The sequence below is a fragment of the Leiobunum rupestre genome, chromosome 4 (genome assembly GCF_980474605.1).
Source record: "Leiobunum rupestre chromosome 4, qqLeiRupe1.1.hap1, whole genome shotgun sequence".
Lineage (NCBI taxonomy): Eukaryota > Metazoa > Arthropoda > Arachnida > Opiliones > Sclerosomatidae > Leiobunum > Leiobunum rupestre.
This window is the reverse complement of record NC_143387.1, coordinates 41,945,650-41,969,027: the sequence shown is the minus strand read 5'-3', so window position 1 is coordinate 41,969,027 and position 23,378 is coordinate 41,945,650. Positions and strand designations below refer to the sequence as shown.

At 36.9% G+C, this 23,378-nt stretch overlaps 4 protein-coding genes across 6 annotated transcripts; 2 read left to right on the top strand and 2 right to left on the bottom strand.

Annotated features, from left to right (window-relative positions):
- The first annotated feature begins 9,565 nt into the window (after nt 1–9,565).
- Nucleotides 9,566–11,207, top strand: LOC149947859 (mitochondrial amidoxime reducing component 2-like). The gene is made up of 7 exons (XM_090171868.1): nt 9,566–9,982; nt 10,043–10,222; nt 10,281–10,443; nt 10,513–10,659; nt 10,717–10,778; nt 10,836–10,907; nt 10,977–11,207. Exons 1-7 carry the CDS (start codon nt 9,741–9,743, stop codon nt 11,137–11,139), a joined length of 1,029 nt encoding a protein of 342 aa, XP_090027994.1. The 5' UTR covers nt 9,566–9,740; the 3' UTR covers nt 11,140–11,207.
- LOC149947858 (centrosomal protein of 19 kDa-like) lies at nt 10,760–12,399 on the bottom strand. Of its 3 annotated transcripts, none has more exons than XM_090171872.1 (4): nt 12,119–12,399; nt 11,762–12,052; nt 11,513–11,672; nt 10,760–11,384 (listed from the first exon to the last, which is right to left on the bottom strand). In XM_090171872.1, exons 2-4 carry the CDS (start codon nt 12,035–12,037, stop codon nt 11,356–11,358), a joined length of 465 nt encoding a protein of 154 aa, XP_090027998.1. In that variant the 5' UTR covers nt 12,038–12,052; nt 12,119–12,399; the 3' UTR covers nt 10,760–11,355. The 3 variants fall into 3 exon arrangements, with proteins under 3 accessions (XP_090027998.1, XP_090027996.1, XP_090027997.1); XM_090171870.1 differs by having other exon boundaries at nt 10,763–11,672; nt 12,119–12,180; nt 12,242–12,399; XM_090171871.1 differs by having other exon boundaries at nt 10,763–11,672.
- Nucleotides 12,094–16,476, top strand: LOC149947857 (cytoplasmic dynein 2 intermediate chain 2-like). The gene is made up of 11 exons (XM_090171866.1): nt 12,094–12,195; nt 12,248–12,332; nt 12,392–12,610; nt 12,678–12,906; nt 12,964–13,106; nt 13,164–13,243; nt 13,332–13,399; nt 13,453–13,557; nt 13,624–13,781; nt 13,851–14,050; nt 16,288–16,476. Exons 1-11 carry the CDS (start codon nt 12,131–12,133, stop codon nt 16,418–16,420), a joined length of 1,485 nt encoding a protein of 494 aa, XP_090027992.1. The 5' UTR covers nt 12,094–12,130; the 3' UTR covers nt 16,421–16,476.
- On the bottom strand, nt 16,475–21,386 carry LOC149947856 (uncharacterized). Its single transcript, XM_090171867.1, has 5 exons — nt 21,071–21,386; nt 20,710–21,004; nt 19,441–20,192; nt 18,640–18,916; nt 16,475–17,951 (listed from the first exon to the last, which is right to left on the bottom strand). The coding sequence occupies exons 1-5, from the start codon at nt 21,172–21,174 to the stop codon at nt 17,847–17,849; spliced, it is 1,533 nt and encodes a 510-aa protein (XP_090027993.1). The 5' UTR covers nt 21,175–21,386; the 3' UTR covers nt 16,475–17,846.
- Nucleotides 21,387–23,378: the final 1,992 nt, after the last annotated feature.

Below are 23,378 nucleotides of genomic sequence, written 5' to 3'. Positions count from 1 at the left end.
GCTCGAGTGTCCGTAAGTTGAGAAATAATAGCTGATTATGAAAAAGAATTGCGCGCAGAGGCTCACGGGAGTTGGTTATTTTTTGACAAAGCGTCGGCTGCTTAAATTCGTCTGCACCTACCGAGGCCCACGGTCGTCCGCGTTTAGTAAAAAGCACCAACCATGGATTGATTGTTTGAAAAGTTAGTATTTTTCTAAAATTATTAAAAATACATAAAGTTAACAAATTTATTATATATTTTTTTTATTTCTTATAGTTCTAGACCAAGTATTGATAAAGAAACAAGCCCAATTTTAATAGAAGTCACAAGGTTATATTTACATACATGTTTCCATTATTCCTGAAAATGAATTAAAATCTATTTGGATAGAATTTAAAAATATTTCATTTAATAAATCAATTACCTTAATTTAACGACTTTGCAAACTTCTCTCAAAACGAAAAACGAAAAATCCTTTCGATTGAACAATTAAATAATAGAAATCTCGCTAACCCTTGCCCAACTAGCCAGACGAATTTACAATAAGGGCCAATTTTGATACTTTCAACTTGGTAGTACTTAACCAAATCACGTGACCACCGATATTTTTCATAATCACCTATTGTCATTGTTAGCAAAAAGTCTTATCAGACTTTTGTTGTTAGGGTGCTCTTTATTTAAAAATAGCGCCAAGAAAATAACGGCAGATGACTATCGCCATCTACTGAGAAATTAATGTTTATCTTATATGCTGACAGAGTTGCCATATGTACAATCCGGATCGTATTTGTACGATAATTGTACCTTCGGTAAGATATACGATTCAAAGGCTGGGTCGCGCGGTAAAAAGACGATCTTACGATAAAATACGATCCGTGTAAAAACTGTTTTCTTTAGAGCGGAAACCTTAATATATCTCTAAATATTGCGGTGACCACTGATCTTTAGCTAAAGTTATCTCCCAGATTTCGAACTCTCACTTCCAAACCCGTTCTTGCGATTAGCTGGGGGAGTGATTATTGTCGCTACGAATCGTAAATATTTCCAAAATATTTTATCACGGGCATAACTGACTTGTTTTCAGCCGTACGATTCTTCTTAATCTTGTACGATGAAAATCAAAACTCTAATCGAAAATCCAGCGCTTAGAATCTGTCAATAGGCGCTTAAATAAATCATCCTGCCAGGAAATCGCCAAGAAGGGATTCTACACACACTGATAAAATGTTAAAGAACTTTTATTTCCCTTGAAAAAGTATTAGCTTTGCGAGCCTTTTTCGAACTGCTTCTTTCTTTATTTGATCGTTAATGTCTCTGCTTATTTTCCTTAGTGTTAACGTATATTTTGATAATCCTTTTCAATAAAAAATTTACGTGGTGTGGCGATCCAAGTTCGTCATCAAATATGTGTTCAGTTAGATTTGGGAAAATATCCTCCGTGAGCAACTGCCACAGAACCAAACATTCTATTTTTAAAGGGACTTTCAAGAGAGGACGGTGTGAGGTGTCGAAAGTCGATTCAAAAAACGTCACGGAAACGTCATCAGAGTGTAACATTGTAAATGCGACCGAATGACGTATTTGAAATGGACTTCAATCCCCCCACAGCTCAATGTTTGTAGCCACGGTTTTAATCGACCCGAAGTATATCACTGCTTTCTCAGTCAAGCTACACATCTTGACAACACTAATCTTTAATTGTCAAAGATTTAAAAGTCATTGTAATTTAATATTTAAAAGGCCCCACCGGGGTTTGAAAAATTCACCCAGAAAATCAGGTAGCAGACGACGTGTCGTAGCTTTCCCTATGTCCACGATTCGCGCGGGAAACTGACGAATTTCAAACGCCGGTGGGGCCCTTTAATAAAATTGAATAAAAGAGACACGATACTTCATGACTGTGATTAAAATTGTTTATTTACAAAATAAATTTACGGCGAGCTTTCGAGCCGTGGCTCCTTTTTAAGCCACAGTCATGAAGTATCGTGTTTCTTTCATTCAATTTTATTAAATAGTCCACTATTGTCCTTTAAAAGTTTGGTTGGGTCCTTTGACTCCTTTGCATAGTTAAGATTTGATAGTGAGGAATGCCTTTCGTCTAATAGTTTTTATTAAAAAACTTATTTTTGTACAAACAGTGGTTTTAACTTTATTTTACTTCGCTATTATAATGTACAAGTGCCTTATACTTTAAATTTATTAGTTGAAACGGATTTTCGGCGGCGTTATCCGACTGCCATATTTTTGAGAGAGAAGTGCTGCCGGACATATTTTTCGAAAATCTTTTTCCACGTCGATGTATGTATGGGACGTTCCTCTCATAGAAATATAAATGAGACTTGAACCACTGCACTTTCCGCCAATCCCAAAGGAAACGGGCAAGCTAGAAGGCTGTCTTTAGGGTGGAATCGGGCTATCCGCGCCATCTGACCAGTGCCGGTTTCAAACGAAAATGACACGAAGCGCCTCTCGTGGCGAGCTCGCACGTAACTTGGTTAAAAGTTTTTCCCCGCCCCATTGAAATTAATGTAAAGTTGGCGATAATGAAACGTTAATTAACCTACCAAATGATATAAGAAATATTCACTGACAATTTTTCCAGTTTATATGAACTTAAATTACTATAAAACCGTCTTGAAAAATCGTTTATAACTTTATAACATTCAAAAATAATATTTTTAACGCGCCATGTAGATAATCGAACAGTTGCTCGTCTAGGTAAAGTTTGCGTTGCCAACGCGCGTATTAGAAAGCAAAATGAGATTTTAGAAAGTAGGTTGTAATTCGGAACGATATTAATACTTTTCGCGAATTTTGTCATCAGTGAATTATAAATATGACTTGAAATAAGTTTCAACGTTTATTTAAAAGCTAGTTTCATAACTTTTCATCCATTGGTTCGTTCACAACGTAGACGAAAATTTTAAGGCGGTGAATCTAGCCCAGTCTTAAGCCTCGGTTTAATCTGCCGCGTATTTTGAAACGTAAAAACCCGATTTCTATCGTTAAATGATGGTGAACGCTAATTGTAATACGAAACAAATAACGAAATACGCGGGATTTTTGGCGTTATAAGGACTTACAAAATATTTTAGAGAATCTACGTATATAAAAGGTCAAGCTCTTTTGTTAGGCAATCGTATATTTAACGTTAGGGAAACAGTTAACGAAGACAGCTCAATATTTCAAGGGCAATGCATACGAGAGACGTCGTTGACTAAAATAGTCTACGATATAACAATTAATGTAAGTAATTTAATTTTAATTGTCATATATTTTCTATAAAATATTACCAAGAATGTATTTATTTATACTCAGGGAGAATGAATATGTCGAGATTATTTTTAGCGTTTCTCCAATTCTACCCGTTGGGCCCCCCGGTATGCTCCTCCGCTTTAATAAAATCAAATAATACTGCAATCTCATTGGTTCTTAAAAATTATGTTTTTCGACGCGATTAACGCTGCTGCGAGGACGCAAAAAATAAGACCGCCTCATTTTTCCCTCCCCCCCTTAGCGCGACGGGGTTAGGCATAGAAATCTCATAGGTAACTAGAATGCTGCCGCCTACGGCCGAGCTTGACGCCAGTTCGCCTTGATCCTTCAGCCAATGAGAGCCCGTAGAGTGGTTCCGCCAAGGAGGATAATAATCCTCCTTGGTTCCGCGTAACTATAGCGGGAGCTAGGTGAGGTCATTCTCTCTGGTGACATTAAATTCTTGGCAGAACCACTCTTTGAGCTCTGATTGGCTGACATCTGGCTATCGTCTGCCACGGCGTTTGGTCCATTTGCCAGTTACACGGCAGCATTCTAGTTACCTATGAGATTTCTATGGGGTTAGGGGCTCAACGTGTCCGTCGATAGTCTCGACATATTCATTATCCCTGAGTATAAATAAATACATTCTTGATATTACTCTATAGGTTGTACAAGATAGAAGTATTTAAATCCCCGCTCTCTCCCTAGATGTATATCTAGGCATACGCATCAGTGGCGGCGAAACGGGGGGGGGGGGGGACCGGGGTACTTGGTCCCATCCCAAAAAAAGCGGGTGGGGACCAGGCATATGTTGTCCCCACCCCAACTCTACAATGTCGAAAACCAATCGAAGAACGTAAACAAACTGAACATGTTTGGCATTTTAATGCTTTTCGTAATTTCTTTACAACAAAACCAGCCATATACCGGATTATGTGGTCTCGAAAGATGTTGGATGTTGATGTTTCATCAGTAAGAAAAATAATAAAATCATCCATTTCTTCTCTAGAGATTATTCTTCAATAACTCGAAGTTCGTTAGTTGCAACTGAAACCTCGCACAAATTTCTGTCCACTTTTTGATGTTTCAATTTTAGTGACCAACGTTTTTTGTATGCTAAAGTGAAGTTTCTACACGTGGATTGTAGTTCCACCCTCCTCGCTGACGAATTGTGTTAAAATATAGTGTATTCCACAAACAAAATGATACTTTCTGGATATTAAGTTTAATCGATTTATTGTTTAAGTTAGATTGACGTAATCTTTATTATGAAAAATGGACAATACAAGGTTTTAAACAAAGATCTGAAATTGTTGTAATAAAACCAAGAAATACTTGTGAAAGGATATTTTTCCTTTGGTGACCGACCTCTGCAATAGAAGCTTAAATAAAACATCTTCCCAGAAATTGCCAAGAAGTAATATTTCCGACAGCCAGGACTCATAAGTTATTATTTATATAGTGCTTGTTGAAATATTAGAAAGCTGGAAACTTTCTCAAACGTAACATCGGTTTTTTGCTAACCCTTAACATGCCAAAAACGTTACCTGGTTAAAAGGAAACGCTTGTTGCATACCGTACTGCAAAAGTAATATATTTAGTTTTAAATGAATGAGTTTTCATCTTTTTCCAAAAGATAATTTTATACGAAATGAATTAACTCTGCCTACATGAGAAGCTTTAATATTGCCCGGTATTATAAAAATATTACATATAATTTTAATTATTTATACCATAAGAGGATGATAATAATAACAATATTATCTTCTTATACTTAGTTTTAGTAACATTATATATTTTACCTTAAAATATATTATCGAAAATTAACATTAGTATATTCCTTATACACGTGAGCCGACGCGTTTCTTATCTGACGCAAAATTCTCATGAGGGCAAAAACGCGTCTCCAATTGGCTTAAATATGACTTTTTGGCTAGCCATTCTAACCGTTTAACCGACCGACCGGAAATAGCTCCTTCCCAGATGAATTTGGAGAGGGGAGTAGAAACCGAGGATCTTTTATTAAAGCGTCCATTGGGAACCATACAAGTTTGTACCATTTTCAGGTTTTTGAAGTTAAAATTTACGTAAAATATTTCCCAAAAATTCAATATTTTCTTACCTTTATACAAACTAACTTTATTTTTGTAAATTAAACCATTTTAAAATTCGCGGTAAGCCTAGTACGTTTTTGCGTCCACCGTTCGAATTTTCCGCTTTTTATAGTTTCTCCATTCTCCACGAAATGATTTGGTGGCGCCCCGGAAATACGCGCGCGGGACTGAAAACCAGGCACAAAAAGCGAGTGCCTTCTAGCCAGCGATATTCCGTCTAGGTATAATTATAGTTCCTATGTCTATGATCTATTAAGAGGGGTTCGACACTCGTCTAATATGCGTACGAAATTTGAAAATCTTCAAATCTTTTCGTTCAGATTTGAAATTTTATACGGAATTTCATAAATTTACAAAATTTCCAAATTTTAGATGTGATTTGCAAATGTCAATGAGATTTGCAACTTTCAATGAGATTTGATAAGGAATTGAAAATTTGGATAAGATTTGATAAGGATTTGAAAATTTGGATGAGATTTGATAAGGATTTGCAAATTTCATTGAGATTTGATAGGGATTTGAGAATTTTAACGAGATTTGATAAGGATTTTAAAATTTTAATGAGATTTGAACGTGATCGCCATTTTAATATTTTAATAATTTGACTTTTTCTAAAATCTATAGCTCTTTCGAGCTCGGTTCGTATTTAGCCATTTTTCTCATTATCTCATAACGATTCAAGGCGCTTCAAACCGTTTTCGTCAAAGTTTCGAGCCTTGAGAACCATGTTCGATCGTTTTGAGAAATCAAAATAAATTTTGAAAAGTATATTTTAATTTTTCAACGATCACTTTATTGAAGTGGCTCAAAACAATTTCAAGTTGACCATTCCAAAACGGTGGAAATCCATTCTCAAAAGCTATTGTGAACCACGTTAATTATCTTCAAACCGTTTCAAAGAGCTTCGAAATCGTTTTTGTGACGTAAAACTACGTTTCTTCCATACAGATCCAAAACCGTTTCAAAATCGATTCCAACGTGTGACCGAAGCTTATGAGAATCGCAAATTTTGTTTGTAATTAGGAAACATTACTGCAGTTCGATATTTAAATTTGAAATTATATCATTTTAAATTGCCCAACGAACCCAGCGAATTTTTTAAGAGATATCTTAGCTTCAGTGGCGTAGCGTGTATTTCTTGCACCCGGGGCCAACCATAAATTTGCCACCCGCCCCCTCTATATTCGCAACTATAGTGAGTTGCAGGCTAAGAAAGACAAAATATATAGTACAATCGGCGCAAGGATGCCTCAGATCGTTTCCGGTCATTCCACCGCGCGAAATTTGAATTTGGCCATTTTACGGTCAAATTCGAATTTTGCTCTATTTGTCGTCTTTTAGCGCCATCTAGAGACCGAAATTGGAATCTTTATTTTTTTATTTCATAATTGTGGTGGCGAGCAAATTTAAAAGATAAGACATTCCTATCATTCTTAAATTTAAAATAGTATGCATAATTATTTAATTTTGTAAATTTATTTCTACGTCTTACCAGTTAAATCGGCAGTTTCTTTTAAAATAGTTACCACGCTTTCTTGGGGGTAACGTTGTATTAATGAGCTATAGACGTTTAAAATTATATTTTACTCTTTACTTGTTAACAATAAACCTTTATCATGCTTTTTACCTCTTGGGCTATTTAAAATATTTGGAGCTTCAATTATCGAACCTTCTTTAGCTGCATTCAGTAATTAAACTCATGACAACATGAAATTAAAAAATAGATTCCAATTTCGGTTCCTAGATGGCGCGAAAAAAATTGACCGTAAAGTGGTCAAATTTAAATTACGCGCGGTCTACTGGCCGGAAATGGTCTGAGGTATCCTTGCGCCGACTGAACTATATATTTTGTCTTTCTTAGCCTGCAACTGACTATAAGCAAAAAATCGGTGAAAAATCTGTTCTGTTGATTGCCAAAGGATTCAAGTCGCTTAAAAATTAAAATTTTATTCTGCGTATTTTGCAACTCGGAACTGTTTAATGCCATGCTCAATATCATTTTGTACCTCTTGTTAGATTGCCAAGATACCCAGATTTGTTAAGCGAATTCATCGTACCCCTGAAATCGCATTTCCCTGCTGGTTTTTTCTGTAGCCCAATTTTTGAAGCTTTCTGGCGCTCTTTTAACTCATTGTAGGAACATAAATTATTGGAAAACTTTTTCCAAGACGACCTCTTTTGTTCGTAGTATTCGGACCGAGCGAGAAACAACAAGACGTACGACGGTCAGAATACACACAATCCTTCTAATGTGTTAAGTTTGTTTGAGCTATTCACAGCAACCTGCAACGCCGGTATCACAACCAAAATATATCCACGGTCACACATATTTGTTACTTCTAGTCATACTTTGAAAGCATCGAAGATTCCTTCGATCAGTGTCACTCTTATTTTTTACTTCTGATAACACTTATTTGTTACTACTAGTCAGCCGTTGAGTGTCACACTTATTTCTTCTGGTTATACGACAAAGACTAGTTCGATCAGTTTCATACTTATTTGTTACTTCTGATCACTTATTTGTTACGTCTGATCACAATTATTTGTTACTTCTGATCACACTTATTTGTTACTTCTGATCACACTTATTTGTTACGTCTGATCACACTTATTTGTTACTTCTGATCACACTTATTTGTTACTTCTGATCACACGTATGTTACTTCTGATCACATTATTTGTTACTTCTGATCACACTTATTTGTTACTTCTGATCACACTTATTTGTTACGTTGAGTGTCACAATTATTTGTTACGTTGAGTGTCACACTTATTACTTCTGGTCATACGCCGAAGACTAGGTAGATCAGTGTCAGACTTAATTGTTACTTCTGGTCATACGTTGAAAGCGCGGCCCACTCTGAACGGCCTCGAAAAACGCCATAGGGAAACGGGTGCGTAGAGTACACACGCGGATTCACTATGTTGGAAATTGCGGGGGTCCGTATACGCTGCCCAAAAAACCTTACTTAGGATTAAATTTAAGGAACGTTTTTGCAATTCTAGGTTATATGTAAACCACAGCTATTCAAAAATATAACTAAAATCGGACTTAAATTAAGGAACTGTATGTAGATTTTTAGGCGAAAATATAAAAATATGAAAATTGGGGTCCCGTAAATTACCCTGAAAACTATACTTAAATTTAATATTTACTGATATAACTGAAGTTGTAGGTCCGCTGAATCCTAACTTATCCAATAAATTATTTTTAACGTTATCGGACTTAATTTTAATGAAAATATCTACCACATAAAGCAAAATCACCGAATATAGTAAATTGGGCAAATGCCCAACTTCTTGGGCTCCGATTTGAAAACTTTATGAAAGGCTATCAATGGTAATGTTTGTACATTCGAACGAGATATCATTGACTCTTCTAGTTATAACCGTTGAAGAGGTATGCGCGACACGGCGCCATCGGCGGCAACGGCAACACTGTACGTGAGACTAATACACACAAATCCTTAGGATTGTGTGTAAAAACGAGCGAGCAACCGACACGGAAACCAAAACGAGGTTTACTAAAATTTCAATTCAAACTTACGAATTTTTGCAAGATTTCATAAAAATTTGCGGAAAACCATCAAATTTTATAAGATTTGTTAAATTTGAGTTTGTCGAAATTGATAATTTTTTTAAATTTTGTCAAAAAATTTGATAAATTTGAAAAGATTTACCAAAATTTCATCAGAAATTTAAAATTTTTAAATTTCCCATAGAAATTTATGAATTTGTTGCAAGATTTCATAAAAATTTGCAGAAAAACCATCAAATTTTATAAGATTTATTAAATTTGAGAAATATGTCTGAATTGATAAAATTTTTAAATTTTGCCAAAAACGTTTAAAATTTGAAAAGATTTGCCAAAATTTGATCAGAAATTTGAAATTTTGAAATTTTCAAATCTCTGGCGCAAGGGCGTATTTAGGGGGGGGGTTGGGTGTTCAACCCCCCCCCCCCCCCCGAAATGCTGATGAGTGGGGGGGTTGCCTAGTAAAAATCAGTGAAACTTCCGTCAAAACCCCCCCTGAAATAAAATCCTGGATACGCCCTTGCTCTGGCGTGTACGAAATTTGATGGAGTGTCGGACACCTCGGTCTATTCTGTAAGTGTTGGTTCAAAATCGGCGATCACATTTTGGCGCGAAACAAAGCGATTTTAATGTTATTTTTTAACGAAACTCTTCATACATCTGAATTTAAATACTCGCGCCAAAAGTTAGAAATGTTAAGGAGTTGACGGTACTCGCAAGGAATAAAGAAACTAGAGGATGATCATGTGACGAAATAATTTATCAATAACATATCAAGCAAGGCCATAGCCAATTTTTCTTAAGTGTGTCGATTGATTCCATCTACATTACTTCGTTTTAAATCTTGGCAAAATGTTAAATAACCTTACAGTTCCCCAAAAGACTGGAATAGTAATTACCGCAGGTGCAGCTACATTATTAGGAATTTACTTGTGGAAAAAGAGGCGAAGTTATTTCCCATATGAAAATCAATTCAAAGAATCAGCCAAAGTAGAAAAAATTATCATATACCCTGTCAAATCCTTGGCCGGGGTAGAGGTCCAAACAGCAGAGATAACGAAATATGGGCTAAAATGTTCACACATTCGAGATCGGTAACTAAGAATTTTACATCAAATTGGTCTTTCAATTACATAACTATTTTTTTTAATTAGTCAATGGATCATCACTAAAGGTGATAATACCTTCATCACCCAAAGACATTACCCAACATTGGCATTGATATCAGTTAGTATCAATAAGGATGAAGTGCATTTAAATGCAAAAGATATGCCAACTTTAATACTGAAATGCCAAAATGAACCCAAACCAGGCCAAACAACAAAACTTTGCATGTATGGTTTAAATACTTTCAAAATAAATTTTTTGTTTACTATGGACATTCATTTCAAGGGTTTATGGGCAAAATGTTAATACTCTTGATTGTGGTGATGAGGCAGCTAATTGGATTCAAAAATATGTCCAGTTAGATGACGTTAGATTCGCTCAATATCTAATGAAATTTGAACCAAGAAAAATGCTCCGAAATATCACAAACTTTCCTAATCCCGGAGCAGTAATTTATTATTTACCAATGTCGAAATTAATTCTTGCAGTTTCTAATAAACCAAAATTGTGATTCTAGATTATGTATCATGATGATTCTGCTGTAAATATACTCTCAGCTGAATCAGTGTCCGACTTAAATTCGAGGCTGGCATTAGAAGATAAGGTTTCTTATAAAAACTTTAGACCATCTCTATTAATTAACGAATGTCCTGCATACAAAGAGGTAAAAAGTAATAAACTTGCCCAAATTAAGAGTAATCTCAAATTATTATTATATTAGGATGACATGAAGTACATTATTGCTGGGACAACTAAGTTAGTTTACATGGATCCCTGCACTAGGTAAGTTTTTAAAAGTTTATTTTCTGCTAAGTGACTTCATACAATGCTTTTCTTTAGGTGCGTCTTTACAACAGTAAATCCAGAAACTGGAGTTAAAAATCTATACGAGCCTTTAAGAACACTGAGAAAGTTAGTGCAATCTTGAATATTAAAAGATTTTCCTAAATAACTGGCCAAATGTTTGAAATATATTTAAAGATACCGAATGTCACATGATGATGTAAACCGAAAGAGATTTGCCACGGGTCCAGAGTCTTTGAAAGCTATAAAATCGCCTCGATTTGCCGTTTATTACGGTGTAGTCAAACCCGGACAAGTATGTGTTGGAGATTCAATTTACGCAGTTTTTAATGAATTTTAAAAATTAAAAAAACAAACAAATATGAAATTATTTTTGTAATTTTACTGAAATAAATCAAGATATCTGTATTTCACAACGTATTATATTTCAAAAACTGCCAATCATTTCCAAAAAAACAACTCTAATGATCCCATTTTTACCTACTTTTGAACTTCATTCCAACCCCTAACAGTAGGAATCTGATTGTAAACCACGCCATTCGTTTCTTGAGGAGTTTCATTTTCGAAGGAGATTACAAGACCTCACTACAAAGAAGAAATGTGAGGCTAATTGAAAAACTTTGAATCGTCGCTTCCAGAATCCCATTCATTAGTTTCAATTTTTTCTAGTTGATCAAAATCAACTTCAACATTGTACTCAAAATCGAGATCACCTGGCTTCTTTCTATTCTTTTCAAAAATCTCATCCATGAGCTCTTTCTTCCTCTTTAACGTAAACTCATCAACAGCATTTAGATCTTCATCAGGATTTAGACAGAATTCTTGATTAATTTTTTCCAAAACCATTTCCAAATTTCCTCCTTGCAATAATTCCTTATGTAAAGAAAATTGAGTTTATGCCATTACAATTCCTTCCTTCTGACAATTGCTCTAATTTACCAAGTTCATCTAATTGTGCCTACCTGTATAATTCTCAACATTTTCTCAATCTTTAATCGAGGAATGCTAGCTAGATATTTTTTATGTCGAATGCAGAGATCCTCAGCCGTAGCTGAGACAGAGTTTCCTGTACTTGTCAAACCTCTAACTGGCATAGACCTCTTTCTATAACATTGTTTAATTCTTCGAGATCCTTTGGATGGAATTTGTTCATAGTAAAGGATTAAAGCTGGGCCATGACCCTCAGTTTTTAATTTTATTCCCAGTTTCTTAGGTATGTATTGAATGTCCGTATCCATCTTTCATAGTAGTATCTATAGGAACGCCATATATGCATTTCCATGGCAACCAGTATCATAACAAACATTTTCAAACCATACCTCAGAATAGAAATGTTTTCTGATTACAATGATAATGCTGATTCCATCAATATAAACCCCAGCTGGAAACAAATTAGGTAAGTCACTTGAAAACAAATTAAATGTTAATTTAAATTGAGATACTTTCAGGGAATTGACCGAAGATGCTATGCAAACTGATGAAACTGAATTTGGCAATCAATCAAGTCAATATCCATCTCAGAGTGAAGTTCATGTGAGGATAATTTGTGATAATAAATTTTTGACAAGTTGGTTAACCAGATTCTATAATAGACTCAAACAGATGAACAAGTTATTACTTTTGACAAAAATGTGGAGTACAATTCCTTCCAACTACTAGCATTTCTTCAAAAAGTGGAACCAAAAATTACGAATCAGTTGAAACAAAATTCCAAAAGTAAAGCTTTGAAATTTTACAAACCCTTAGGTAGCGGGAGCAATTTTGAAACTGAAAAGATCTTGGAAGTACAGCATGAAATTTGGAGCGAAGAAGTATCAAATTATTTTTAAAACTACTTTTTTTGACCTAACGGAAATAATTGTTTGCTATACCATTAAGTTGGACGTTTCATCTTTATCATGGAGCTGCAATGGATCAACTTTGGCAGTTGCCTATGGCAAACACCTACATAATAGCTGGTGTCAGCATGATGCTGGGTGTGCCCTATGGAATATGTCACGCATAAGAGGAACTGCACCTCTAAATATAATAGAGACAGACTGTTGCTTAATGTCACTGTCTTTCCACCCAAATTTGCCTTCTTTCTTAGCTGCAGGGAAATTTAGTGGTATATAAAAACACACAAGAACTTCTTTCAAAGATTTTTACTAATATCTATTAAAAGGTCAAATAAGTCTCTATAATACATCAGGAGATGAAGATGATCCAAATTTAGGTAGCACTGAATACGCTGGTCAGAATGGACACAAAGAACCCGTAACTAGTCTAAACTGGGTTGTACATCCCGATGCACCAGAAATATTAATGGTTAGAAGTATAAATGCAACTATTAACAACTGCTAATCACCCAAATTTTCCACACAGCTCGCATCTGCAAGTTTGGATGGAAAAATTTTATTTTGGAAGATATCTCCTGATTTGAACAAAATGGAAATATTTGATGGGTAAAACCTTATTTTTGCATGAATTAGTGGAAGATTGATTGTGCCCAGAACACTAAAATTGACAACAGGAATTTTTAATTAAACATAGCTTTATTGTTATTTCAAAGTATTTGCCAAAAGGATCTATGGCTAAACAACCTGATGCTGAAGTTGGAGGTACAATGTTTGTAAGTTTTTATAATTTATGTTTAGTAAAACTTTATATTTAGTTACTTGCGTGTCATTCAACCCCGAGGATCAAAGTATATTTATAATTGGAACTGAAGGGGGAGTTATATGTCAGTGCTCATTGAACAGCCAAGTGCAAACAAATCGTTAGTACTTGTTTTAAAAATTTATCATGGGGAAAAATATATCATGAGTTATCTTACAAATCATAGGTATTCTCCCCAATGGAATGGCATTAAAATCACCAATAGGCATGTTCTTCGTCCCACATGAGGGATATATTGAAGGCATGGATTTTTCCCCACACACTCGTAATATATTTTGTAGTTGTAGCAGTGATGGAGAAATAAGAGTTTATACTCTATTACAAGTAAATTTATGCCTACATATTATAAAAAACACCTACTCATATTTACCACTATTTATGTTTCAACAATAGCCAGAACCTTTAGTTTCATTAAGAAATTCATCGGGCTTGAAGGGTATATCCTGGTCACCAGTATGTCCAATGGTCATTGGCTCCATCTCAACTAGCGGGCAGTTCACTATTCATGATCTTTATAATAATGCCCAAGCTCCTTTTAATACCGAGTCCTTGCTGCCTAGTCCGGGAGCAACAGTGGAATTTAACAAAAAAAAGTGAGTCTTAAAGGGAAAGCAGAACCATAGAACACGTTTAGGCACGTTAGTATTATTATTATTTCATTATTACCTCCAAAACACACGTCTCCTTCCTACTTGAAAGTTTAAACGCGTCCCTGCTCCCTAATCAAAAATTATCACGTGAAATCCAAAATAAAAAGCGAAAAGGAATAGAAACACTATCCTGTTATATTGTTAGTTAGGCTACTAACTTTCGGAAATACATGGAGTAAAACCGTATTTTTAGCACTGTGAAATTTTAATTTAATCGTAAGAAAAGTTTACAAAAATTTAAATATAAAAGAAAAAAAAACACTTAAAGTTTGTATAAATTTTCCTCGAGGGAGGAGCCAGGCGGGAAAGTGTTCATTACCGCGGCGGTGCGGCCGCGTGCCGTTACCCCGTTGCACGGCAATGCCGATACGTTGCGTACTGTGAAATAATATTACACTTGTAACACTTTCTGAAAGTTATAGTTTTTATTCCTTATTTGGATTTTGTTGTTTACTATTGTGGCAAGGGGATACCATCATGAATGTATTAATTTCAACCGTGAATATCGAACAATATCATTACAATTTTTACCATCTGGGGTTAAGATGGGCGCGGTGCTTTTCTTCGTTTTAGGTAATCACTTATGCCATGGACTAATTAATTAGTCCATGCTTAAGCCAATCGGGCGACTTTGACTCGATCCACAAAAAATTTCCGGGATTGCGGGATTTTATTATTAATATTCTTACTATAATTTTCGTTCAATCAAAAAGATGTGTATTTAAACTTGGCGCTACTCTGAAAGCTAGTCGGTTTGGTTTTTTTTTTTTTTGAGAAGTTATAGCGTTTTCCATTGGGAACCTCCGAGTGTGATCCGGATTTGTTGAATGACGTCACTGCTCTCTGTAGGAGGCGCTCGGAGGAGTCGCCCTGGTAGCTCCCAATGAAATACGAAACGTTTTCGGAGCACTCTTTTGTTTCCCTCCGACTCTTGAGTTGGGGCAGCTGGGAGCACACCGGGAGGGAGTACCGTGGTCAATGGAAGACGATCCTCCCTCTCGGAGTTGCCCCTTTTTTCCCAATGGAATACGATTTTGATTTTGGAGCACTCGAGTGCTCGGAGGTTCCCAATGGAAAACGCTTAGTCAAGTTCCAAAACGTTATCCTTCGATACGAATTTTGAGCGGCCAATGTCCTAACATGGTCATAATAACTAATAGCGTTTTCCATTTGATTGCTCAAGATTCGCTCTGAATCTGTCGCTGACGTCTGAGATCTCACCCCAATCGACTAGAGTAAAACCGAAAATGGAAGATTCAATTAACATATTCCCGCGCTTTGTGGTTTTTCGTCTGCTAGTAATTTGAATTTTCGCGTCTTGGTCTGCCATTTTGCCAAAAAATATAAAAGGAACACGCGAAAATTTGCTCCGATCTCGATCTCGATCCGTTGATCTGTCGAAATCGGCAGAACGGTTTTGGGCGATCTCGGAGCACCCGAGAGCGACAAAATAATGGAACACGAGAAACTTGATCGGAGCAGATCCGAGCACGCTAATGGAACATAAAATGTTGATCAGAGCGATCTACAGTGTTCGAGAGCAGACAAATGGAAAACGCTATATGCCCCTCCCATCCTAGCATCTGAGGCTAGACTAATGAAGTTTGATATTCACGGTTGAAATTAATTCATTCATAATACCATATATGATAAATATGAGAAACTTTAAAGTTAAAGGCCACAAAAACGTTTGAATTTCGGTAATAAGGCTCGAAAATTTCAAATTATTTTTCGTTCGATCCGTTATCACAAGAATTTTTCAAATGATTTTGTGCCCCTTTAATGCCAAATAAAATGGCTTTAAAGGAAAACTAACTCTTATGTCCTCGTTAAACTTATACCGAAACCTAATTTTACGGGTTCTCGTTCTCAACGGTCTATAAACTGAGACGAACCCTCTTGGGTTCTCATCCACTGAGAATTGTGAGAAAGATAGACCGTCTGTACAGAGAAGGTAAAATCCCCAGGGTCGGGCGGAAAAGGGCCCATCGCCTAGCTCTCTACCTTGAAAATTTCAGTTAAGAGGGGACCACGATGCATAATTTGCCCCGGGGCCCGAAATGTCTCGCCCTAGGAATTATTGTCATAAATACCTCCTTATAACACTATATCAAACATGCAGGACCACTGCGTTATCGCTTTGTCTAAGGGTGACTATAGTATTTTTATAATCATTTAAGCTACCAACTTGTTGCAACTGCATCAGTTAATGGCAAAGTACAAGTGTGGAGCATAGGTACTGCATTCCAATCAACTAGGACCAACGAAGTTGCAAAGTTACTTGAACTCGGATCAATTCATAAAGAATTTTAAAATAAAAGTTGATTTGATACGGTTTTAATTGGACACCGAAATAAAAACGTCTGTTTAAGAAACTTGTTTTATTGTCTCATATAGCACCTTAAATTTACTGCTCTACTCAATCGTTTCTCGACTGATAATTTTCACATAAGACCCACAAAGAAAAAAATTATAAACAATTAATTTAAACTTTCCAAGGAACATAATGCGAGATTCAATATTAAGTAAAACTTAAATGCAACTGACATTAAACAAATCCACTTTATAACCATGATCTGGACAAGGGACCTTTTTTTGGGCTATCAGAATTAGAAATTAGCCCTGTATATTTTGGGAAATTATGTATTTATTGATACTTAAAGGGAATATAACCTGCAAAGCAATCTTTACGGAAGACCCCTTCAATTTTTCAAATGTCCCTGTACAGTGGCGCCAAACATTTTTAAAGCCGAAGGCAAGAGCGGCCAGAGCTGCAAGCGTTGGTGTTCCACACCAAATACCTGAGCTTATTTTCCCTTTAAGTGATATGGTGAGAATGCCAAAATTTTCCCTGGGCACAAGAGGTAGGGAAGAAAAAACCGACATGTGTTTCCATCGCGTTGGAAGATGTGGGGTGCTCCCAGAGTTTTCCGCCCCTCTCAATGTACACCAGATTTCAGTCTCTATCTCCTATACCAATTGCCAGGGACAGTTCATAAAAAGTGCCGCACAGGGCAGACTGCCCCCTTGCTACGCCACTGTGTATCTCTGCTGAAATTTGTTGGGTCAAACAGGTTTCTTACGAAATTTTCGGATTTCAAACCTTTTTGGTAATATCCCCAACTGAATTATATTTTATAGCAGCATCTCTCCCCTTCTGGGGAAACGGTGCCTGCCATGAGCCCGCAAGAGAAGATATATTGAAAATATTCTCCACGATGCAATGTGTGTTGACTACTTCTAGTAATTACTTTGAAAAAACAACGATTTCTCATACACTATAAAAACTCTTTTAATTTCCCTTAAAGAGGTGCGTTACATGTTTAAGGGTAATTAAGAGTTTTTATAGTGTACGAAAAATCGGTTTTTTCTAAGTAATTACTAGAACTAACTTTTACACTAGTCGTGGAGTACAAAAGTCACACGTGTGTTGACTAATAAAATCCCTGACTTTTTTCCCCAATTTGAAAATCCCCATCTTATCCAGGTTCTGTACAAATCCTGTCAAAGCATATCGATGGAAAGTGGCAGCTCACAATGTCCTAGTTGTAGTTTTAACAGGGTGCAACATTGCCGCTGAATATTTTTTCTCATTGGTAAATAACATTGTCCACATCACCGTATGTTTTGCATTGGACAAAATTTTATTTTTGAGTTCCGTATGTGCAAATGATAGCCAAAAATTTAAAAAGTTGTATTGGATAACTCATATTGATGGTTACCAGAGCCATCACATTTTTCATTGGTAGCACAGAGATCCCTGCCAGAATTCTTGGTTGTTTTGGATGGCCAGCTTGCAGTAGCATAGCAAGAAATTCATCATTAAGGGCAGGTAGGAATCAGACTGTGTAAAATTGAAGTGGGGGTGGAAATTTAGTACCATGTCAAAAGAAGATTAACAAAAAAACCCCCTTTGTCTACACCATTGCCTGCCTGAGCCACCAAAAATTTCAGAGCTCGTTCCCTACCAAAGCTATTATTTGAGTGGACAACTATATATGAGGTATGGTCCACCCAAATAATAATATCTAGAGCAGTATCGGTGTGCTCAGTTTTCAAAGTTAACTTGTTCAGTTCACCCATAATAGTACCAATATGCAATAAAGTGGGTTGTTAACTTGTCACATAATTAAGAAATGACTCTTGAGACAACTGAGGATAATTAGCCCAGCTTATTATTTTGGGTAATTTGTAACTGGGTAATGATAAAATTAAAGTAAATGGGCCAAGCGGGAGTATTCACTGTCGGAAGAGCAGATCTCATCAAGATCACCATAGCTTGTTTATGGTGTTATTTAATTTTACCACCTTTTCAATATAGCCTTAAATATTCCCAATAGCATTTGTAAAAGTGGATAAAAAATTCTTAAGTTTATCATTTTCAACCCGTTGTATTCTAAACAGACCTACTATAATGAACCCACTTAAAAAATATTGCTCAAATTGAAACTTAAGCAATGGGATTGTCAACTAGCGCAACATTATTCTGACTAGAATAGGGGTTATTATAAAAACTGAGGGATTGTTCACACTTTTAAAACACTGTCTATATCTTCTTCCTCTTCTTCCAAATCTTGTTCATCTTCCCTTTCTGGAGTTTCTCTTTCGTCAGCTTCATCTTCAACTTCCCTCAAAGCGTCGATGACTTCCTCCATTCTAGCCATTATTCGAGTTTCCATTTCTTGAAGTCGATTTACAATTTTGCCCCAAAGCCTTTGCTCCATATTTTCTAAGCCACACTCAATATTATTCACTACTGAATCGGTTATTTGGTCAACAACCTCAGCTGGAAGTTCTAGCGCAGCTTCACTACAGTAAATTAAAATCAATTACTCCACTAATTTATTACTTCAATGGAAATAAAGCATCCAAAGGTAAATCCTAACAAAAAACATTTTCTTTGGGAAATCTGGAAGCTAAGCCATCTACAAATAATAACCCAAGGCACCACCTGAGGCTTAAATCATATTGGTTGGCAGACAAATAGGTGTTTCTATAAAATAAGACAGGCCATAGGTTCATATTCCCATAACTCTATTGTAGCCCCCAAATCCTCTAAAATACTAGTAATCTATCTTTTGGCCAAAGACAGTTTCATACTGAAGGGGCCAGAGGCCTTGATTTTGGAAAATTTGTGTCAAAATATTTTTTCCAAAAAAATGGGTTCATCAAATATTTTAATCTTGTCATTTGAGTGAAATTATTAGAGGGGAAGCTCCATCTATTCCCCCTCCCTCAAAAGGAAATCCCTACCCAAAGAAAATGTAGTTTGGAATATGCTAAACTCAAGTAAAGCAGTTAATTACTGAAAACAACTAAAGAATATATTATACCATGAAGGTGTGCCACCAACTGATTTGCTTAAGCCAGCAGGCTGAACAGCAGTGGAAGAGCCTGGTTTTTCAACAGTCAAATTATTAGGGGGATTTAGTGCAGACTCCATTGGTTTCTTCTCAACATTTGTGTTGATTTCATCAATTTGAGTATTTATTGACTTCGTATCCATTTCAGGCTCCTGTCTTTGTTGCGTTTGATTATTGGCATTAGGAACATTTTCATCATTATTTAAGATTCCACTTTCGAGAAGCGTTGCATTAGTGGCTAAGCCATTAACTTGGCCCTGGGTGTTAGCTGGAGATTGGGATTCAGGACCATTTTGTAATTGTACATTAGGCACTGGATAATGTTGAGCTATTTGTTGTTGAGCTATTTGGCTGATTAACTGCATAACAGACTGTTGTTGGGTGGGACTAGTAAGAGCTGGTACAGTTTGTTGAGAAGTTGTAGAATCTATTGGCATTGATGGGGCTTGAGCTTGGTTAGCTTGCATTAGTGACATAAATAACCCCATCATATCAGGTTGTGGAGGAGTGGTAACTGCTACAGCAGGTGGTCTATGATCAATTTGAGGACCAAATAGAGAGGTCATAACAGACATAAACTGAGCATTATTTCGGTTTCGGTCTATTCCACTGATTGGAGGATTTAACAGGGTAGAAGCTGGGGGAGTGTTACTTTGCATGGGGTAAACTTTAACGGTAACTCCATAAAGCCACATAGAGGTTTTAACTTTCAGACCTGTAAACTGTAAAATAGCATGTACATAATGTAATTAAGGTTCTTGTGACTATATCTACAATGGTGTTACACGTCATCAAAGCTTTAGGATTCATATTGTGGCATGATAAAAGAGGCCCACTGTAAATGTCTCTAGAGTAGAACTAGAGCTGAAAAAATGGCAAAACAGTATTGAAGACATCATTTATACATACATTTCACAAGGGAAGGAGTTACTCAATTACTACTCAATTGGTTTTCAAACACCAGTGTGGTCCTTTAATCATACCACTAGTGTTCCAAACAGTGTCTAAAGTGAACACAGAAACCTAATAATACATTGCTCCACCATTGGTCGCTATAGTAACAACAAACCTTATAAACTTTCTTCCCTATCAATGGCATTAGACCAATTAGCAATTATATGCCATGAAAATGAATGGGCCCTAAATTGTCGATGCACTCGTCTCTTTCTTTACTTCCAATAGCACCCAAGAGGAAAAATGACAGTGATAGGGTATAGAGCTAATTGTTAGGCACCATACCTTAAGAGCACATTCGGGGCTAGGCCTATCCAATTGCACATCTCCACGGAAAACAACCATATCATCAACTTCATCCACAATTTGGTTACGAATAGTTTTTAAATACTCATTGTGTCTTCCGTAGACTTCTATCAATCTGGCTTCACATAAAACAGTTACTTTCTGAATTAAGTAAGGCGGGTGAGCCAAGAGCATAAGCCGACATTCATTAGTTGGAGGTCCAGCTTCTGAAGCTTCAGTTGGTGATTCTAGCAGCACACAGTTTTCAGCTTGAATTGTTTCTTCAATGTCTGAGCTAAATAAATGAATTATGGAAACTTTTAAGTAAAATTACAAAAAGTAACACGGAAATAGGCATTACTTTTCATTTCGATCAGACCAAGCAATTGCCTCATTAATGTTTTTTCCTTCTGTAGCTTTCCAGGTGCAGGTAGATTGAAAGTAGTTGAAATTAGCGGTTTCCATTTTTGTTATTTATGGAACTCCAATCTTATTATTCGTTACAGAACCGTGAGGTTGGAAATTTAAGATAATCCAGGTTTGGGCTCGTTTGGGCCTAGCTTGCTCGCTTGATCGAAAGAACGTCGGGGAAGGAACGAACGAAGCGAGCTAGGCCTATTTGTCACGCCGGCGGGCGGCGGGTGAAATCGCTGGAGTCCGGGAAGAAGAAAGATCTAGAGTTTCGCACCATTTCCATCAGAGGGCATTTTTTAATATACATATCAGCGTTGCCAGACGTATGATAGCTATCGATAATTTCCGACCATACGATAAATTCAAAGGAAAGGCTATTAGCGACCGAAACGAGTCTAGGTGGCGTAACGGCGCTAGCGTCTCCGAGTCCGAGCTAGCGCCTATGATTCTAGCGTCTGCTACAGACAAATTAAAAAGTCATAAGAACGTTTTTTTTCTTAAAAGAGCCACACCAGCGTTTTAATTTGACCTGTTTCACACGCTAGTTTCCAGAATATGATTGGTCGTATCTGCTACCACGTGCTGTATTCGGGTTGAATTTTTCAAACGCCGGAGTGGCCCTTTAAATTAACTTATCAAAATATTAGCAAACGATTAAAAAAAAATATTAAAATGCAGGTATAATTATTTATAAAGGCAAATTTACGAATTAAAATGAAAATAAAGGCAATAGCGCCTGCTTTAGCCGCTACCTATCTAGGTTTCAATGGCGATCCAAAAGGCGCGTAGCGATAGTTTTCGGTCGCGAATAATCATTGTAACATAATATCAGGAAACTATAGAGGTAAACACTTGGAATGTCTAAGGTTCCATTGGGACGGTGATACGAAAGCGCGTCGGGAAAAAGGCGGGGCTTAACTACGTCAAGTGTAATACGTAACACGACATTTCTAATTCATTGACTCGAGGTTTGACGCGAAAATAATGCGTCGTCATGGTAACAAATAAGCGATCTTCCTGCGCAAAATAGTCTTGTAAAGCAATGGATTTAAAAACCTCAATTTGTTATAGTACTTAATGTTTTAAAGTAATTATAATGTTCAACGCGAAAGAAGCATAGAAATCTCATATATGCTGCCGTGTAACTGGCAAATGGACCAAACGCCGTGGCAGATGATAGCCAGATCTCAGCCAATCAGAGCTCAAAGAGTGGTTCTGCCAAGAATTTAATGTCACCAGAGAGAATGACGTCACCTAGCTCCCACGATAGTAGCGGAACCAAGTAGGATTATTATCCTCCTTGGCGGAACCACTCTACGGCCTCTCATTGGCGGAAGGTTCAAAACGAACTGGCAACAAGCTCGGCCGTATTCGGCAGCATTCTAGTTACCTATGAGATTTCTATGGAAAGAAGTGTAGTGATACCTAATTTCCGGTATTTGTGTGGTTATAAAAGAGATAATCGGGTAAGCTATTAATATAATAACTATGACGAGTTTTGGTCGAATTAGGGTAGCGAGGCGCGAGAGTTTTTCTAAATAAACAATTGCCGCAGTCTCTTCCAACACGATCCCACCACCTACCCGACCCGCATCTACACATCCAACCCATATCACTCCCAAAGATAACTATCTCACCGATTTCTCCTGCACTAAAACGTCAGTCTTCAAGCAATTAATGGCTCTAGATCATATCAGCCGGACCTGATGGCCTACACCCCTTAGACCCTATCTATTGAAAACATTAGCACCTCTTATTGCGCAACCAGTAACTGTAATTATCAACAAAAGTTTCCGGTGTAGTCCCGCAAGTTTGGAAGTATATGCTACCATCACACAAATTCACGAGGCAGGAGCACGTACCAGCCCAACACACTACCGCCCAATAGTCAAAACCTGTCTACTGGCGAGGGTTGCAGAACGGCTGGCTGATAATCCGCTTCGAACCTTCTTGACTGACAACAATTTCCTACACCCTTCACAACACGGATTTCGCTCCAAACACTCTTGTACTTCGAAACGACTGATGGCTACCAATGACTGGACTCGATGCCTTGACTCTGGGTCCCCAGTAGATGTCATCTACTTGGAACTCAGCAAGGCTTTTGACACTATCCCACACTCTGGCCTAATTGCGTCACTCGAAGAAGCTGGTGTGCAGGGCAATGCCTTAAAATGGCTGTGCGGTTTCATCACAGGTCGCCATCATGCTGTTGTCCTTAAGGGCTGTATTTCCGCACCGCTTATACCGACAAG

Coding starts and splice junctions, on each gene's coding strand:
- LOC149947856 (XM_090171867.1), bottom strand. CDS start 21,174: ATGGAAACCGCTAATTTCAACTACTTTCAATCTACCTGCACCTGGAAA. Junction 20,193..20,709: donor GCCCCGAATGTGCTCTTAAG/GTATGGTGCCTA, acceptor GCTATTTTACAG/TTTACAGGTCTGAAAGTTAA. Junction 17,952..18,639: donor ATATAGACAGTGTTTTAAAA/GTGTGAACAATC, acceptor AATTTTACACAG/TCTGATTCCTACCTGCCCTT.
- LOC149947859 (XM_090171868.1), top strand. CDS start 9,741: ATGTTAAATAACCTTACAGTTCCCCAAAAGACTGGAATAGTAATTACC. Junction 9,983..10,042: donor TGTTCACACATTCGAGATCG/GTAACTAAGAAT, acceptor TTTTTTAATTAG/TCAATGGATCATCACTAAAG. Junction 10,779..10,835: donor TACATGGATCCCTGCACTAG/GTAAGTTTTTAA, acceptor GCTTTTCTTTAG/GTGCGTCTTTACAACAGTAA.
- LOC149947858 (XM_090171871.1), bottom strand. CDS start 12,037: ATGGATACGGACATTCAATACATACCTAAGAAACTGGGAATAAAATTA. Junction 11,673..11,761: donor AAATGTTGAGAATTATACAG/GTAGGCACAATT, acceptor TCTTTACATAAG/GAATTATTGCAAGGAGGAAA.
- LOC149947857 (XM_090171866.1), top strand. CDS start 12,131: ATGTTTTCTGATTACAATGATAATGCTGATTCCATCAATATAAACCCC. Junction 12,333..12,391: donor CATCTCAGAGTGAAGTTCAT/GTGAGGATAATT, acceptor ATTCTATAATAG/ACTCAAACAGATGAACAAGT. Junction 13,400..13,452: donor ACCTGATGCTGAAGTTGGAG/GTACAATGTTTG, acceptor CTTTATATTTAG/TTACTTGCGTGTCATTCAAC.